This window comes from Zophobas morio, unplaced genomic scaffold (assembly GCF_036711695.1).
Source record: "Zophobas morio isolate AGI-343-1 ecotype UQ-CSIRO unplaced genomic scaffold, CSIRO_AGI_Zmor_V1 ptg000028l, whole genome shotgun sequence".
Classification (NCBI taxonomy): Eukaryota; Metazoa; Arthropoda; class Insecta; order Coleoptera; family Tenebrionidae; genus Zophobas; species Zophobas morio.
The window spans coordinates 368,329-384,266 of NW_026972133.1; the positions used below are offsets into that span (position 1 = coordinate 368,329).

The 15,938-nt window shown below is 30.6% G+C and overlaps 2 protein-coding genes across 12 annotated transcripts in view; one reads left to right on the top strand and one right to left on the bottom strand.

The window, feature by feature from the left end:
* Sif (still life) overlaps positions 1–15,938 on the top strand; it is a 253,253-nt gene that overhangs the window by 226,408 nt on the left and 10,907 nt on the right. For 10 of the 11 annotated variants that reach the window (XM_064066373.1, XM_064066374.1, XM_064066376.1 and 7 more), the window contains 9 exons: positions 5,084–5,270; positions 5,428–5,694; positions 13,980–14,272; positions 14,334–14,528; positions 14,585–14,693; positions 14,741–14,920; positions 14,973–15,268; positions 15,316–15,503; positions 15,554–15,894. In XM_064066373.1, coding sequence (XP_063922443.1) covers positions 5,084–5,270; positions 5,428–5,694; positions 13,980–14,272; positions 14,334–14,528; positions 14,585–14,693; positions 14,741–14,920; positions 14,973–15,268; positions 15,316–15,503; positions 15,554–15,894 — 2,056 coding nt within the window. The remainder of the gene's footprint in view (positions 1–5,083; positions 5,271–5,427; positions 5,695–13,979; positions 14,273–14,333; positions 14,529–14,584; positions 14,694–14,740; positions 14,921–14,972; positions 15,269–15,315; positions 15,504–15,553; positions 15,895–15,938) is intronic. The other variant, XM_064066375.1, reaches the window with a different exon arrangement.
* Positions 712–1,456, bottom strand: LOC135137081 (uncharacterized). The gene is made up of 2 exons (XM_064066626.1): positions 829–1,456; positions 712–746 (listed from the first exon to the last, which is right to left on the bottom strand). The coding sequence occupies exons 1-2, from the start codon at positions 1,454–1,456 to the stop codon at positions 712–714; spliced, it is 663 nt and encodes a 220-aa protein (XP_063922696.1).

The following is a 15,938-nucleotide window of genomic DNA, read 5'->3' on the forward strand; positions in this document are numbered from 1 at the left end:
TCTCAAATTATAAGATTTTAAAAAGTTAAGGAACTCTAGAGTCTGTTTGGTTTTGCGGTCAAAATGTATGTTAAAGTCTCCATTAATAATAACATCTGAATCGATTATATTGATAAAATTAAATAAATTAGTCAAATTAGAGTATAAAACTTCCAGATTGCCTTTTGGTGCTCTGTATACAGTTATTATGATTAGTTTGGGTTTATTAACTTTAATGGCTGCAAGCTCAATGTCAATTACATTACAAAACTTTGAAACATCAATAACTTGGTATTTAATTTTATCGTTTACTAGTATCACAACACCGCCATAACCATTATCTTTCCTGGTATAGGCAGAGGCTATCTTAAAACTACCCAATTTTAATAAATCCAACTCATAGTTTGTTAACCAATGTTCTGTAAAACATAAAACATCATAAGATTCTTCAATGTTATGTAAAACTACCTCTACTTCATCAACTTTGTTCCTAATCGATTGTACATTTAAATGGAAAATTGAAAAATAGCTATCACTAACTACCGCTTTACTCGTTAATTTTTTTAAAATGAAAAAACTTGCGAACACATGCTCCTACAGGCCAGATGTTGGGATCCAGGGCTTTTCCGAAATTGTCAGCATATACAGACAGCTTGAAAGATGAATATTCGCCTTTGTGTTTAGCTTCCAGTTCCTCGCATTTTGCTTCGGGAAAATGAGATTTAACAAACGTTAGTACGTCTTCCTTTTTGGTATCAGGGTGTAACCTATAAACATGCAGATCCATTAGTTTTGGTATAGCTTTCAAACTGCAACCTGCAGCAGCGAAACAACCAACTACAGCTTTACGTTTTTTCTTCTCAACTAGATTCCATTCATCATTATGGCGTTTTGGAAGAGCCTTTGGCTGTACTTTCATTGTGGGCTGTATAGATTTTATGTTGGGTGATGACATCACAGGACTTTTTGATGACATTGCAGGACTTTTAGATGACATCGCAGGACTTTTTGATGACATCGCAGGACTTCTTAAACCTTTGACAGAAACTTTGACAGAACTTCCACCATTTTCCTTGTTTACCTTTTGCTTATCTTGCTTAGCAGCGACTGGTGTGATAGAGGACTGGGAGAGTTTTTGCCGTTCTTTTTCCAGTTGTTCTAGAAGGCAAATTTTTTCTTGTAGGAGATCGATTTTAGACCGTAGTTCTTCAATGATCACATCTTTCTGCTGCATGACATACTTAAACATGGTCGCATCAACTGGTTCAGTGATGTTTGATAAATCGATGATATCATTTGGCTCAGGAGTAGTGTCTTCGGTAAACGGAGAACAGGGTCGATTACAGCACAATATAACATCTTCAGAATTGAACTTCCCTTTACTGAGCAACTTTCCACAACTTGTGTGATAATAAGACAAACAAACATTGCATTTTACACCACTTATTAAACTGGCTTTACACTTTTTGCATTTCATTTTTAATCGAGTAACTTGCAACGCGTCCACACTTTACGAGCTCTCGAGAAATTGTAATATTGAAAAATTTGAAAATTTGGAAGTCGATAAATTTTAAATTGAAAAATCAAAAATAAAAAAACGAAAAAGTGTATAATAAAAACTAAAAAAATCTACAAAGTGAAAATCAAACTTGAAAATTTGAAGAAAAATTGCTAAAAACCTGAAAATTTGAAAAATGAATGAATGAATAAATGAAACAACAAAAAATAAAGGAAATCAAAAAAGGAAAATTGTGATATAAAGTCGAAAAAGTGAAAATTAAAAAATCGGGAAAATGAAAAATAAAAATCGGAAACAAAAAATTGGAAAAGGGAAAAATTAAAAATTAAGAAACTAAAAAATCGAAAAATGAAAATCCGTAATATTGAAAAATTGCCAAATTGAAAAACTAATGCAAACCGAAAAATTTAAGGAACGAAAAATTGAAAATTTTGGAAGACGAGAAATTGTAAAATTGAAAAATCAAAAATAAAAAACGAATAATTACAAAATGAGAACCTGAAAAATCTTAAGAATCAAAGAAGAAAAATTCGAAAATCTAAAACTTAAAAATCGAAAAACTGAAAAATCGCCAATTCGAAACTCCAGAATTTAAAAAAATTGAAAAATCAGATAACTGAAAAATCGAAACATCGAAAAGTTGAAAAATCGAAAAACCGAGAAATCCAAAAATCGAAACATCGAGAAATAGAAAAAAATTGAGAAATTGATAAATTGAGAAATTGAACAATCAAAACATCCAAACATCTGAATTCGATAAACCGAGAAATAAAAAAAAATGAAATTTTAAAAAAGAAAAATTAAAACATCGAAAAGTTGAAAAGAAATTAAGAAATCGAAGGATAAAACTGTCGAAAATTTGAGAAATCTAAAGTTTAACGAAAAACTGAAAATCCAAAAAGTAAAAAAGGGGTGGAAACCCAAAAATTGCAAACTGAAAAATTTAAAAATTGGAAAATCGACGAATTGGAATTGATTGGCCTGAAAATTTGAAAAATTGAATAAACAAAAAATTGGAAAATCGAAAGAAACAACAAAAATTAAGGAAATGAAAAAACAAAAAACTGTGATATAAAATCGAGAAAATGAAAAATAAAAAATCAGGAAAATGGAAAAATGAGAAATTGTAATAATGAAAGGGAAGGAATTCAAAAAAAGGAATTTTGTGATATACAATCGAAAAAGTAAAAATTAAAAAGTAGGGAAAATGAAAAATAAAAATCGCAAACAAATAATTGGAAAAGAGAAAAATTAAAAATGAAGAAACTGAAAAATCGGAAAATATTGAAAAATTGCCAAATTGAAAAACTGATGCAAACCAAAAAATTGAAGGAACTAAAAATTGAAAATTTTGGAAGTTGAGAAATTGTAAAATTGAAAAATCAAAAATAAAAAACGAAAAATTACAAAATGAAAACTTGAAACACCTTAAGAATCGAAAAAGTGAAAAATAAAAAAAAAGAAATATGTATTATGAAATAGAAATATTCAAAATTAAAGAAATTGGAAAATCGGAAGACTGGAAATCCAAAAACTGTAAAGTGAAAAATTTAAATATTGAAAAATGGACGAACTGAAAGTTCAAAGCCCGAAAATTTGAAAAATTGAACAAATGAAAAATTGTAAAATCGAAAAAAAAAACACAGAACATAAAGGAAATGAAGAACCGGACAATTGTGATATAAATCGAGAAAATAAAAATTAAAAATTCACCACATTGAAAAATAAAATTCGGGAACATGAAAAATTGTGGAAACGAAAAATTGAGAAACTGAAAATTCGAAAATTTGAAGAAATGAAAAATTTAAAAATCGACAGAAACAACAAAAAATAAAGGAATTGAAAAAACAAAAAATTGTGATATAAAATTGAGAAAATGAAAAGTAAAAAATCAGGAAAATGCAAAATAAAAATCGTTGAGTTGAAAAATTGAGGGGACGGAAAATTGAAAGAGGGCACAATTAAAAATCGAGAATGTGAAAAATGGAAAAATGAGAAATTGTAATATTGAAAAATTGGAAAATTTGGAAGTCGACAAATTGTAAAATTGAAAAATCAAATAATACAAAAACGAAAAAGTGTATAATAAAAACTTGAAAAATGTACAAAGTGAAAATCAAACTTGAAAATTTGCATAAAAATTGCTAAAAACCTGAAAATTTGAAAAATTTAATAAAGGAAAAATTGTAAAATCGAAAGAAACAGTAAAAAAATAAAGGAAATCAAAAAAGGAAAATTGTGATATAAAATCGGAAACGTGAAAATTAAAAAATCAGGAAAATGAAAAATAAAAATCGGAAACAAAAAATTGGAAAAGGGAAAAATTAAAAATTGAGAAACTGAAAAATCGATAAATGAAAATCTGTAATACTGAAAAATTGCCAGATTGAAAAACTGACGCAAACCGAAAAATTGAAGGAACGAAAAATTAAAAATTTTGGAAGTCGAGAATTTGTAAAATTAAAAAATCAAAAATAAAAAACGAATAATAACAAAATAAAACCTTGAAAAATCTTAAGAATCGAAAAAGTGAAAAACCAAAAACAAATATGAATTATGAAATAAGACATATTCAAAATTAAAGAAATTGCAAAATTGAAAGACTGGAAATCCAAAAACTGCAAAGTGAAAAATTTAAAAATTTAAAAATTTACGACCTGAAAATTCAAAGCCGGAAAATTTGAAAAATTGAACAAATGAAAAATTGTAAAATCGAAAAAAAACACTGAACATAAAGGAAATGAAGAAACGGACGATTGTGATATAAATCGAGTAAATAAAAATTAAAAATTTGACACACTGAAAAATAAAAATCGGAACATGAAAAATTGAGGAAACGAAAAATTGAAAATGACAAAAATTAAAAACTGAGAATGTAAAAAATCGAAAAATGAGAAACTGTAATATCGAAAAATCGCAAAAGAAACTGTAAAATTGAAAAATCAAAAATAAAAAAACGAAAAAGTTCACGATGAAAACTTGAAAAATGTCAAAAGTGAAATCAAACATGAAAATTTGAAGAAACGAAAATTTGAAAAATCGAAAGATTGAAAAACTTAAAATTCGAAAAAGTGAAAAATAAAAAAAAAGAAATATGTATTGTAAAATCAAAATATTGAAAATTAAAGAAATTGAGAAATTGTAAGACTGGAAATCCAAAAACTGCAAATTGAAAAATTTCAAACGTGGAAAATCATGGAATTGAAAAATGAAAGCCTGAAAATTTGAAAAATTGAATAAATAAACGAAAAGACACAGGGTTTTGACCCTCTTTTACTAGCCAGACAATGTAATAATTAACTATACACCACTCTTTTCACTCACCCCATTAACAATTTCGCCAAATCCACTTAATCTTTATTTTCCCCCGCCCCCTGTCACAATCGGAAATTTTGCAATCCTGCAATTTGTACACATAATTACTATATTGATCGGCGACCTCAAATTACCTCCAGGGTTGCCACCAGCTTGATGACGCATATTTCATACGAAATTATATTGACCCGGGAGATAATTAAATCAGGCGTTATTGATTGCCCCCCAATTTCCGTAAACCAAGAAGTGCTTCATCTTCTTCTGTCGCAGCTGCACACCCACGAGGTGGTCGAAGTCTGCGCCAAGATCCTGTACCAAGTGGAGCTCTCCAGGAGCACCCTGGAGCAGATGTGGGGGTTCAGCGTGGAGGCGGAACTCGTGGAGAACGCAGACCGACAAGACGAGCTCTGCTGTTACGTCAGCAGGGTGGAGGACAAGAGCGTGGCGATGCAAAACGGTGAGTCCGTGGATTTTAGGGTGAAATTACGTTACGGTGACGAAAACAGGCTAAAAATGGGAGGGCGGAAGCTAATTCTTTAATTCGGTAACATCAGGTTAATTTTGGCCACTTTAGACGATCAGTTTCTTCGAGGGCTAATTCCGTTCCTGTTTAGGCATAATAAAGGGCGACGAGATCATGGTGATCAACGGCGCCATTGTGTCCGACCTGGACATGATGTATTTGGAGAGCGTCCTCCAAGAGGAGTTGGCTTTGTGCATGATGATGAGGTCGTCCAGGACCGAACCGCCCGATTTGGCCGGGATCCTGCGGGCCACGGACGACATAATCGAAAGTTTGGTGTGTCCGCCGCCCCCTTCGGAGCCGCCCGCCATCAGCGAGGAGATGATTTCCGGACTCATCGTGCCTGCTCCAGGTTGGAGTGAGTAGATTAGTGTAGGGTAGAAGTTTGACGACCGCATAGTTAAAACTTTACGATTCCCGCTGATATAACTAGTTTTAATTACTACGAGTGATGTGCGGGTTGCGTATCCGAGATCAAAGTTCGACTCGAGTGTTTATTAAAACAAGCTGGGTCGCAGTCAAATAAGTTACACTTTTTTCTGGAGACGGAAAACGAGACTTAGTTCCGGTTTTATTAAATCCGGTTTTTTCCCAAATGAAATTCAATATTAATAATTTTTACATCGAAAGCTCGCTAAGGAGAATGACGTCGATTCGTATTCGGCTCTTTCGGATTAAAACCCGGATCCATAAATTTCCGTTCGGGCTCTTAAAGCTATTGTGAGGAAAATCTAATAGTTCCATCCGGTTTTATGGCCGGCCCATCGACAACATGGCGAGTAGGCGAAATATTGTCGAGTAGCGTCTGAATTAACCTATTTAATCGAATAAATTGTATTTACTCTGCTGGATCACATTTAACACGATTCAATCACGCTTTGACCCACTCTCCAAAGCACTCAATGCGAGCTCTAATTCCGTGCTTTGACTGCGAAAGGACAGCCACTGGACCGAATCGGAAACTTCGCTGACGTCAAAAGGGAAAGCAATACAAGAAGCAATAACTTAAAAAAATAGCTGACCAAAAAACTCCATACGGGAGATAATTGAAAAGGAAAATTCTGCTGCGATCACCATATAAATCACCTCTCGACTCAATCATCTTGCAAAGTAGGTGCTCTTTATTGACGAGGTCTGGCCCCAAATAAGAGATCAATTCAACAAAAATTGTATTGACCAATTGGAATTTAATAAAATACCTTTCGGCCTTTTTGACGCTTCGCCAGTTCCGAAAGGTTGCGTTGTAAAAGTTTTTCGTTCGACTGAACCCGAGAAATTGTTACTCCATCAAATCTGAAAATTCGCTGTCGTTGGCAATAAATCTCACAAAAGCCGGCCACAAATGAGATTTTTTTAATTCTGACTGATGCAGCGGTGGGCGCTCGACATGTCCGATTTTAAAACGGGACAACCGGTTTTGTTCGCGGGTTCGGGATTTAATTGTTTCCAACAGAGAGGGAAAAATTAGTCGATGGTCATTTCGACTAAACTTCAACATATTTAACTATACAAAATGCGATTTTTGTTTTCTGATAGCCTCTGTAAAGTTAAAACCACAAAAGAATTTTATTTCATCATTTTTTCAATTTTCCAACTTTGGAATTTTTCAAATTGTTCAGATTGTGGATTTTTCAATTTTTCGATTTGCAATTTTTCGTTTCGGTTTTTGATTTTGTAATGTAATGTTATTCTACTTATTTTTCCAATTTTTGGGTTTTTCAATGTTTTGATTTTAAAATTTTTTCTTTTTTTCAATGTAAAATTTTTCATTTTTTGGATTTTGCAATTTTTCGATTTCCAATTTTCGGTTTCAATTTTTTGTTTTTTCAACGTTTAGATTTTTTTATTTTTCGTTTACTTCAGTGTTGGATTTCCAATTTTTCTGGTTTTCATTTTAAATATGTAATAACAATCATAATTTTTAAATTTTTTTTTAGATATTTCAGTGTTACAGTTTTCGAATTTACAAATTTTGACGATTCTAAAATTTTTCGAATTTACAATTTCTGGTTTTCCAATTTTTTGTGTCGATTCGGTCAATTTTTCTTCTTTCCAATTTTTAGATTCATCAATTTTTTCGATTTTAAATTTCCGTATTTTAAGTTTTTAAAGGTTTCAATGTTTCGTTTCTTCAGATCTTCGATTTGCAATTTTTCGATTTTCCGCTTTTTCGATTTTACAAATTCTTGGCTTTTTAGTTGTAAATTTAAAAAATCAGAAATAAAAAAAACAAAAAATATAAAATGAAAACTTTGAAAAACATAAATAATGAAAAACAAGAAAATCGAGAGATTAAAAATCAAGGAACTGAAAAATCGAAAGATTAAAAAGCAAAGAACTGAAAAATCGAAAAAGTGCAAAATCTAATAAACGGAATCCAAATATGTGTTGAAAATTAAAGAAATCGGAAAACCGGGTAATTGAGAAATCCAAAAATTTTCAAATTGGCAATTTTTGGATTTCCAGTTATTCGTTTTTCCCCGATTTCTTTAATTCGATTTTTCTTAGTTTTTCGATTTTTAACTTTCTCGAGTTTTCGATTTTTCAGTTTTTCGTTTCTTCAATTTTTCGGTTTGCATTTTTTAATGTCTCATTTTTTTTGTTTCTTCAATTTTACAACATGTAACTGTTCGAATTTTCATTTTAAAATTTTTTTTGATGACTCAGTTTGTAGATTTTACAATTTTTCGATTTACAGTTTCACGAGTTTTCAATTTTCAGTTTTTCAACCTTTCGATTTTTCAATTTTTCCATTTTACAATTTTTCGTTTCGGTCTTTTATTTTCCTTATTTTTCAATGTTCTGATTTTTAAATTTTTTCTTCTTTCAAACGGAAAATTTTTCAATTTTTGTATTTGCAATTTTCAGTTTTTCAACGGTCAGATTTTTTAATTTTTCGTTTCTCAGTTTTTAATTTCCAATTTTTCTAGTTTTCATTTTAAATATGTAGTAATACTAATCATAATTGTTTAAAAATTTCACCATTTCCATTTTCCGGTTTTTAATTTTTGAATTTCTCGATATTTAATTTTTCGATCTTTCAGTGTTACAGTTTTTCGATTTTACAATTTTGACGATTCTAGAATTTTTCGATTCCACAATTTTTGGTTTTCCAATTCTTTGTATCGATTCGATAATCTTTTTCCTTTTCCCAATTTTTCGATTCATCAATTTTTTAAATTTTAAATTTCTCAATTTTCAGTTTTTCAATGTTTCAAGTTTTCGTTTCTTCAGCTCTTTGATTTGCAATTTTTCGATTTTTTGCTTTTTCGATTTTACAATTTCTTGGTTTTTTAGTTGTAAATTTAAAAATCAAAAATAAAAAAACAAAAAAAAAAAAGTATAAAACGAAAACTTTGAAAAACAAAAATTGGAAATCAAAAAATTTAAAAAATTGACGCAAAGAAAAATTGAAAAATCGGAAGATTAAAAACTGAAAAATAGAAAAACACAAAATCAAAAAAACGAAATATGTATTTGAACCAGATAATTGAGAAATCCTGAAAATTTTCGATTTGGCAATTTATGGATTTCAAATTATTCGTTTTTTTCCGATTTCTTTAATTTGTTAATATTTCCGTTTTTTCGATTTTGCACTTTTTAGATTTTTTTCATTTTTTCGATTTTTAACTTTCTCAAGTTTTCTATTTTTAAGTTTCTCGATTTTTGATATCACGATTTTTTTTTTATTCGAAAAGTTGGAAAATCTAAAAATTGAAACATTGAAAAACTGAACCAACACAAAAAATTGGAAAACCAAAAATTGTATAATCGAAGAATTCTACAATCGTCAGAATTGTAACACCGAAAGGTCGAAAAGTTAAATAATAATTAAATATTGAGAAATTCAAAAATTATAAATCGGAAAATTGAAAATGTTATTTTTTTTTAAATTATGATTATTATTATATATTTAAAATGAAAAGTAGAAAAAGTGGAAATCAAAAATTGGAGAAACGAAAGATTAAAAAATTTGAAAGGTGAAAAACCGAAAATTGCAAATCGAAAACTTGAAAAATTGACCAAGAAATTGTAAAGTCGAAAAAGTGGTAAATCGAAAAATGTTTAGTTTTTCAATGTTTTATTTTATCGTTTCTTCCAATCTTCGATCTGCAATTTTTTGCTTTTTCGCGTTTTCCACTTTACAATTTCTTGGTCTTTTAGTTGTAAATTTAAAGAATCAAAATTAAAAAATTCAAAAATTGAAGGCAAGAAAAATCGAAAAATTGAAAAATTAAAAATTAAAGACCTGAAAATCCCAAAACTGAAAAATTTTTTGTTGCAAAAAAAAATTTTAAAAATCAGAACATTGAAAACTCGTAATCGAAAAATTGTAAAATCTACAAATTGAAATATCAAAAAAAAATTTAAAATGAAAAATCGTGGTTACATCGTAAAATTGAAGAAACAAAAAAAATTAAGTATTAAAAAATTGCAAATCGAAAAATTAAAGAAACGAAAAATTGAAAAATCAAAAGATTAAAAATTGGGAAACTTATAAATCGACAATTGAGAAACTTAAAAATCGAAAAATTGAGAAAAATTGGAAAAGTGCAAAATTCAGTAAACGGAATATATGTATTTTGTAAAATCGAAATATGTATTGAAAATTAAAGAAATCCGGAAAAAACGAATAATCAGAAATCTAAAAATTGCCAAATTGAAATTTTTTGGACTTCTCAGTTAATCGGTTTTTCGATTTCTTCAACAATATTTCGTTTTTTAGATTTTACACTTTTTCAATTTTTCATTTTCTTAATTTTTAATCTTCCGATTTTTCAGTTTTTCTTTGCGTCAATTTTTTTCATTTTTTGATTTCCAATTTTTGTTTTTCAAAGTTTTCATTTTATACTTTTTCGTTTTTTTATTTTGATTTTTCAAATTTACAACCAAAAACCAAGAAATTGTAAAATCGAAAAAGCAAAAACCGAAGAGCGAAAGAAACGAAAAACTGAAACATTGTAAAACTAAAAATTGAGAAATTTAAAAATTGAAAAAATTGATGAATCGAAAAATTGGAAAGAGGAAAAAGATTATCGAATCGATACAAAGAATTGGAAAACCAAAAATTGTGTAATCGAAAAATTGTAGAAGCGTCAAAATTGTAAAATCGAAAAACTGTGATACTGAAAGATCGAAAAATTAAAAAAATAAATATTGAGAAATTCAAAAATTAAACACCGGAAAATTGAGAATGTGAAATTTTTAAACAATTATGATTATTATTATTACACATTTAAAATGAAAACTAGAAAAATTGTAAATCAAAAACTGAGAAACGAAAAATTAAAAAATCTGACAGTTGAAAAACCGCAAATTGCAAATTGAATAATTGTAAAATCCAAAAATTGAAAAATTGTCAGTTGGAAAAAAGAAAAAATTTAAAAATCAGAACATTGAAAAATAAGGAAAATAAAAGACCGAAACGAAAAATTGTAGAATGGAAAATTTGAAAAATCGAAAGCTGGAAAAACTGAAAATTGAAAACTCGTGAAACTGTAAATCGAAAAATTATAAAATCTACAAACTGAATCATCAAAAAAAAAAATTTAAATGAAAATTCGAACAGTTACATGTTGTAAAATTGAAGAAACAAAAAAAATGAGAAATTAAAAAATTGCAAACCAAAAAATGGAAGAAACGAAAAATTGAAAAATCGAAAACTCGAGAAAGTTAAAAATCGAAAAACTAAGAAAAATCGAAAAAGTGCAAAATTTGAAAAACGGAATATTCATTGTAAAATCAAAATATGTATTCAAAATTAAAGAAATCGGGGAACAACAAATAACTGGAAATCCAAAAATTTCCAATTCGAAAATTTTTTGGATTTCTCAATTACCCGGTTTTCCGATTTTTTTTAATTTTCAACACATATTTGGATTCCGTTTTTTAAATTTTGCACTTTTTGTTTGCTTCAATTTTTTATTTTTTTGATTTTCATTATTTATGTTTTTCAAAGTTTTAATTTTATATTTTTTATTTTTTTTATTTTTTATTTTTCAAATTTACAACTAAAAAGCCAAGAATTTGTAAATCGAAAAAGCGGAAAATCGGAAAATTGCAAATCGAAGATCTGAAGAAACGAAAAATTGAAATCTTGGAAAACTAAAAATTGAGAAATTTAAAAAATCGATGAATCGAAAAATTGGGAAAAGAAAAAAGACTATCGAATCGATACAAAGAATTGGAAAAGAAAAAATTGTGGAATCGAAAATTTGTAGAATCGTCAAAATTGTAAAATCGAAAAACTGTAACACTGAAAGATCGAAAAATTAAAAAAATAAATGTCCAGAAATTCAAAAATTAAAAACCGGAAAATTGATAATGTGAAATTTTTAAACAATTATGATTATTATTATTACATATTTAAAATGAAAACTAGAAAAATTGTAAATCAAAAACTGAGAAACGAAAAATTAAAAAATCTGACAGTTGAAAAACCGCAAATTGCAAATCGCATAATTGTAAAATCCAAAAATTGAAAAATTTTCCGTTGGAAAAAAGAAAAAATTTAAAAATCGGAACACTGAAAAGTAAGGAAAATAAAAAACCGAAACGAAAAATTGCAAATCGAAAAATTGTAAAATCTACAAACTGACTCATCAAAAAAAAAAATTTAATGAAAATTCGGACAGTTACATGTTGTAAAATTTAAGAAACAAAAAAATGAGATATTAAAAAAATGCAAACCGAAAAACTGAAGAAACGAAAAATTGAAAAATCGAAAACTCGACAAAGTTAAAAATCGAAAAACTAAGAAAAATCGAAAAAGTGCAAAATCGGAAAACCGGAATATTCGTTGTAAAATCAAAATATGTACTGAAAATTAAAAAAATCGGAGAAAAACGAATGACTGGAAATCCAAAAATTGCCAATTTGAAAATTTTTTGGATTTCTCAATTACCCGGTTTTCCGATTTCTTTAATTTTCAACACATATTTGGATTCCGTTTTTTAGATTTTGCACTTTTTCTTTGCTTAAATTTTTAATTTTTTTGATTTTCATTATTTATGTTTTTCAAAGTTTTAATTTTATATTTTTTGGTTTTTTTATTTTTGATTTTTCAAATTTATAACTAAAAAGGCCAAGAATTTGTAAAATCGAAAAAGCGGAAAATCGAAATTTTGCAAATCGAAGATCTGAAGAAACGAAAAATTGAAACCTTGAAAAACTTAAAATAGGGAAACATAAAATTGAAAAAATTTATGAATCTAAAAATTAGAAAGAAGAAAAATTGACCGAATCGACACAAAAATTTGGAAAACCAGAAATTGCAAATTCGAAAAATTCTAGAATCGTCAAAATTATAAAGTCGAAAAACTCTATCACTGAAAGATCTAAAAATTAAAAAATTAAATATTTAGAAATTCAAAAATTAAACATCAGAAAATTGAAAAAGTGAAATTTTTTAAAAATTATAATTATTATTACATATTTAAAATGTAAATCAGAAAAATTGGAAATCCAACATTAAGCGAAAAATTAAAAAATTAAAAAATCTAAAAGTTGAAAAACCCAAAAATTGAAAACCGAAAATTGGAAATCGATAAATTGTAAAATCTACAAACTGATACAACAAAAAAATGAAAGAAAAATCGAAAAAATGCAAAATTGAAAATAACGGAGTATAAATCGTAAAATACAGATATGTATTGAAATAAAAGAAATTGGAGAAAAACGAATAATTGAAAATCCAAAAATTTCTCAATTATCGGGCTTTCCGATTTCTTTAATTTCTAATACAAATTTCGATTCTACAATATTTGGTTTTTTAGAATTTGTACTTTTTCGATTTTTCAGTTTCTTAATTTTTAATCTTTCGATTTTTCAATTTTTCTTTGTTTCAATTTTTTAATTTTTTATTTTGAATATTTGTTTTCATTTTATACTTTTTCGTTTTTTATTTTTCAAATTACGATTAAAAAAACCTAGAAACTGTAAAATCGAAAAAGTGGAAAATCGAAAAATTGCAAATCGAAAATCTGAAGAAACGACGAATTGAAACATTGATAAACTAAAAAATGAGAAATTTAAAAATTGAAAAAATTAATGAATCGAAAAATTCTAGAATCGTCCCAATTGGTAAATCGAAAAACTGTAACACTGAAAGATCGAAAAATTAAAAAATTAAATATCCAGAAATTCAAAAATTAAAAGCCGGAAAATTGAAAATGTGAAATTTTTAAACAATTATGATTATTATTACATATTTAAAATCAATAGAAAAATTGTAAGTAAAAAACTGTTTTTTCCAATTCTTTGCTTTTAGTCTTTCGATTTTTCAATTCCTTGATTTTTAATCTCTCGATTTTTCAATTTTTCTTTGCTTCAATTTTTTTTTCAAAGTTTTTATTTTATATTTTTTTAGTTTTTTTATTTTTGGTTTTTCCAATTTACAGCTAAGAAACCAAGAAATTGTAAAATCGAAAAATTGCAAATCGAAGAGCTTAAAATGTATCCGTCGAATAAAAATTCGGACAGACGACAGACAGACAGACAGCTTTCTCTCAGGAAGTAAAAATCAACATTTTGAACTTTCAGTTATCGTTGTTGTAGGTGTCTTCTCCTCACTGGCGGTTTGTTTGCTAATTGTTGTGCTCGTTGCGGCTTTAGTGCCTCTGTTGAGAAACCGCTTGCCCTTAGGTAAAGACCGCTACGCCACAGAATCCGAGAACCCGCCCTCCTCGCTGACGGACTCCGGGATTAAAGTCAGCTCTCGCACCAACTCCTTCGAGATCGAGAACTTGCTGAAAACCGCCGAGCAAGTGACAGGATTTTGCCGGTCGCCTATAGAAACTCGCAAATCCAGCCCTACCGGAAGTCTGGTTAGCAACACCTCGCAGACTCTGCTGACGCCATCCCGGCAGTTAACCGACGCCGAGAAATTAAGGAAAGTCATCTTGGAGCTGGTGGATACCGAGCGCGCTTACGTCAAGGTAATAAATGACTCGCCCATAAATCACCCGAGTTTTTGCACCTGATGCCCTAATCCCGCAGCATCTGAACAATTTGCTCGAGAACTACTTGGAGCCCCTCAAGAAGGAGACCTTCCTCTCCAACGCCGAGATCAACGCGCTGTTCGGCAACATCCAGGAGATCGTGACGTTCCAGCGCCAGTTCCTGCAGAACCTCGAGGAAGCGCTCGACCTCGAGCCGGATTTCCATAAATTTGAATACAGTAGCCAATTTAAAGTAAGCGCACTTTTTCGGGCGCGTCTTCGTTACATATTTATCAATTTTAATTCCAGAATGTTTTATTTTCCATCGGGAGCGCATTTTTGTATTATGTAAATCACTTCAAATTATACAGCTCGTTCTGCGCTAGTCACAGCAAGGCCCAGAAAGTCCTGCATCCGAGTAAGTATCGGCTGAGGTTGGCCAACCTTGCTTAGGTTGTTTTCTAGACGAGGGGAACCAGGCGCTGCAGGAATTCCTGGCGGCGCGCAATCCCAAACAGCAGCATTCCTCGACGCTGGAATCTTATCTGATCAAGCCGATACAGCGGATATTGAAGTATCCGCTGCTGCTGCAGCAGCTGCGGAATCTGACCGATCCCAACACGGACGAGCACCAGCATTTAGTAGGTGGGGCGAGTAGACCCTTGACTAACCCTTCCGCTAACGCTTTACCGCGCAGAGGCCCTCAAGGGCATGGAAAAGGTCGCCGAACACATCAACGAAATGCAGCGGATCCACGAGGAGTACGGGGCCATCTTCGACCATCTCTTCAGACAGCACCAGAAGTCCTGCAAGCAGTCGATCGATCTAAGTCCCGGGGATCTACTCTACTATGGCGGGGTGGAGTGGCTGAACATCTCCGACTTCCTGGGTAAAATCAAAAAGGGTCTGGAACTACACGCGATGTGCTTCGTCTTCAAAACCGCCGTCGTATTCCTGTGTAAAGAGAGACTGAGACAGAAAAAGAAACTTATGGTGAGACGCCCACCCACCCCTGCCTTTACCGTTTCATTTGTTCGTAGGGCGTTTCGAGCAAAGGTTCCTCGTCCGAAGTAGAAATTATTCGCTATCAAGTGCTCATTCCTGTAACCGAAGTTCAAGTACGAGCTTCTTCCGCCAAGGATATGGATTCTCATTTCCTATGGGAACTGATTCACTTAAGAAGTCAATTACAGAGGAGATCGGAGAAGGTCTACGTTTTGTCTAATAGGTAACGTTTAGGGTGTTCTTGATTCGTGGTGGCATTGATCGGGCTTTCAGCACGGCAGACTTCAGGAACGCCTTCCTGAAAACGATCAGGCAGATCATAAGGGAGTCGGTGAGGAATATGTCGATACCGTCGACGAAACCGGGATCGGGACCCGGGATTCTCCTGGTAACGGGACACAAGGGGGAGGTCCTCAACAGTCAGACTTTAGAGAGACCGGCAACGAAGACTGTGATAGTGCAAGGCTCGCACACGTTGGGTAAGACGAAGAAGTCCAAAGCGTCGCAAAGACACTCGTCGGGAAACATAGACTACGATAACATCAGTCAAGAGGGGGACGAACCTCCAGCCACTACTTTCAGGTCGAGGAGCAAAACCGTGGGAGACGCCGCAGGTAAAACCGAAAACTAAACCATCTTGTGTTTATTACTTGTTACT

Excerpts from the sequence above, each read along its gene's own strand:
- LOC135137081 (XM_064066626.1), bottom strand. The coding sequence starts at position 1,456 with ATGAAATGCAAAAAGTGTAAAGCCAGTTTAATAAGTGGTGTAAAATGC. Across the intron at positions 747-828 it reads TCTAGTTGAGAAGAAAAAAC|GTTACACCCTGATACCAAAA; the intron begins GTAAAGCTGTAG and ends GCATGTTTATAG.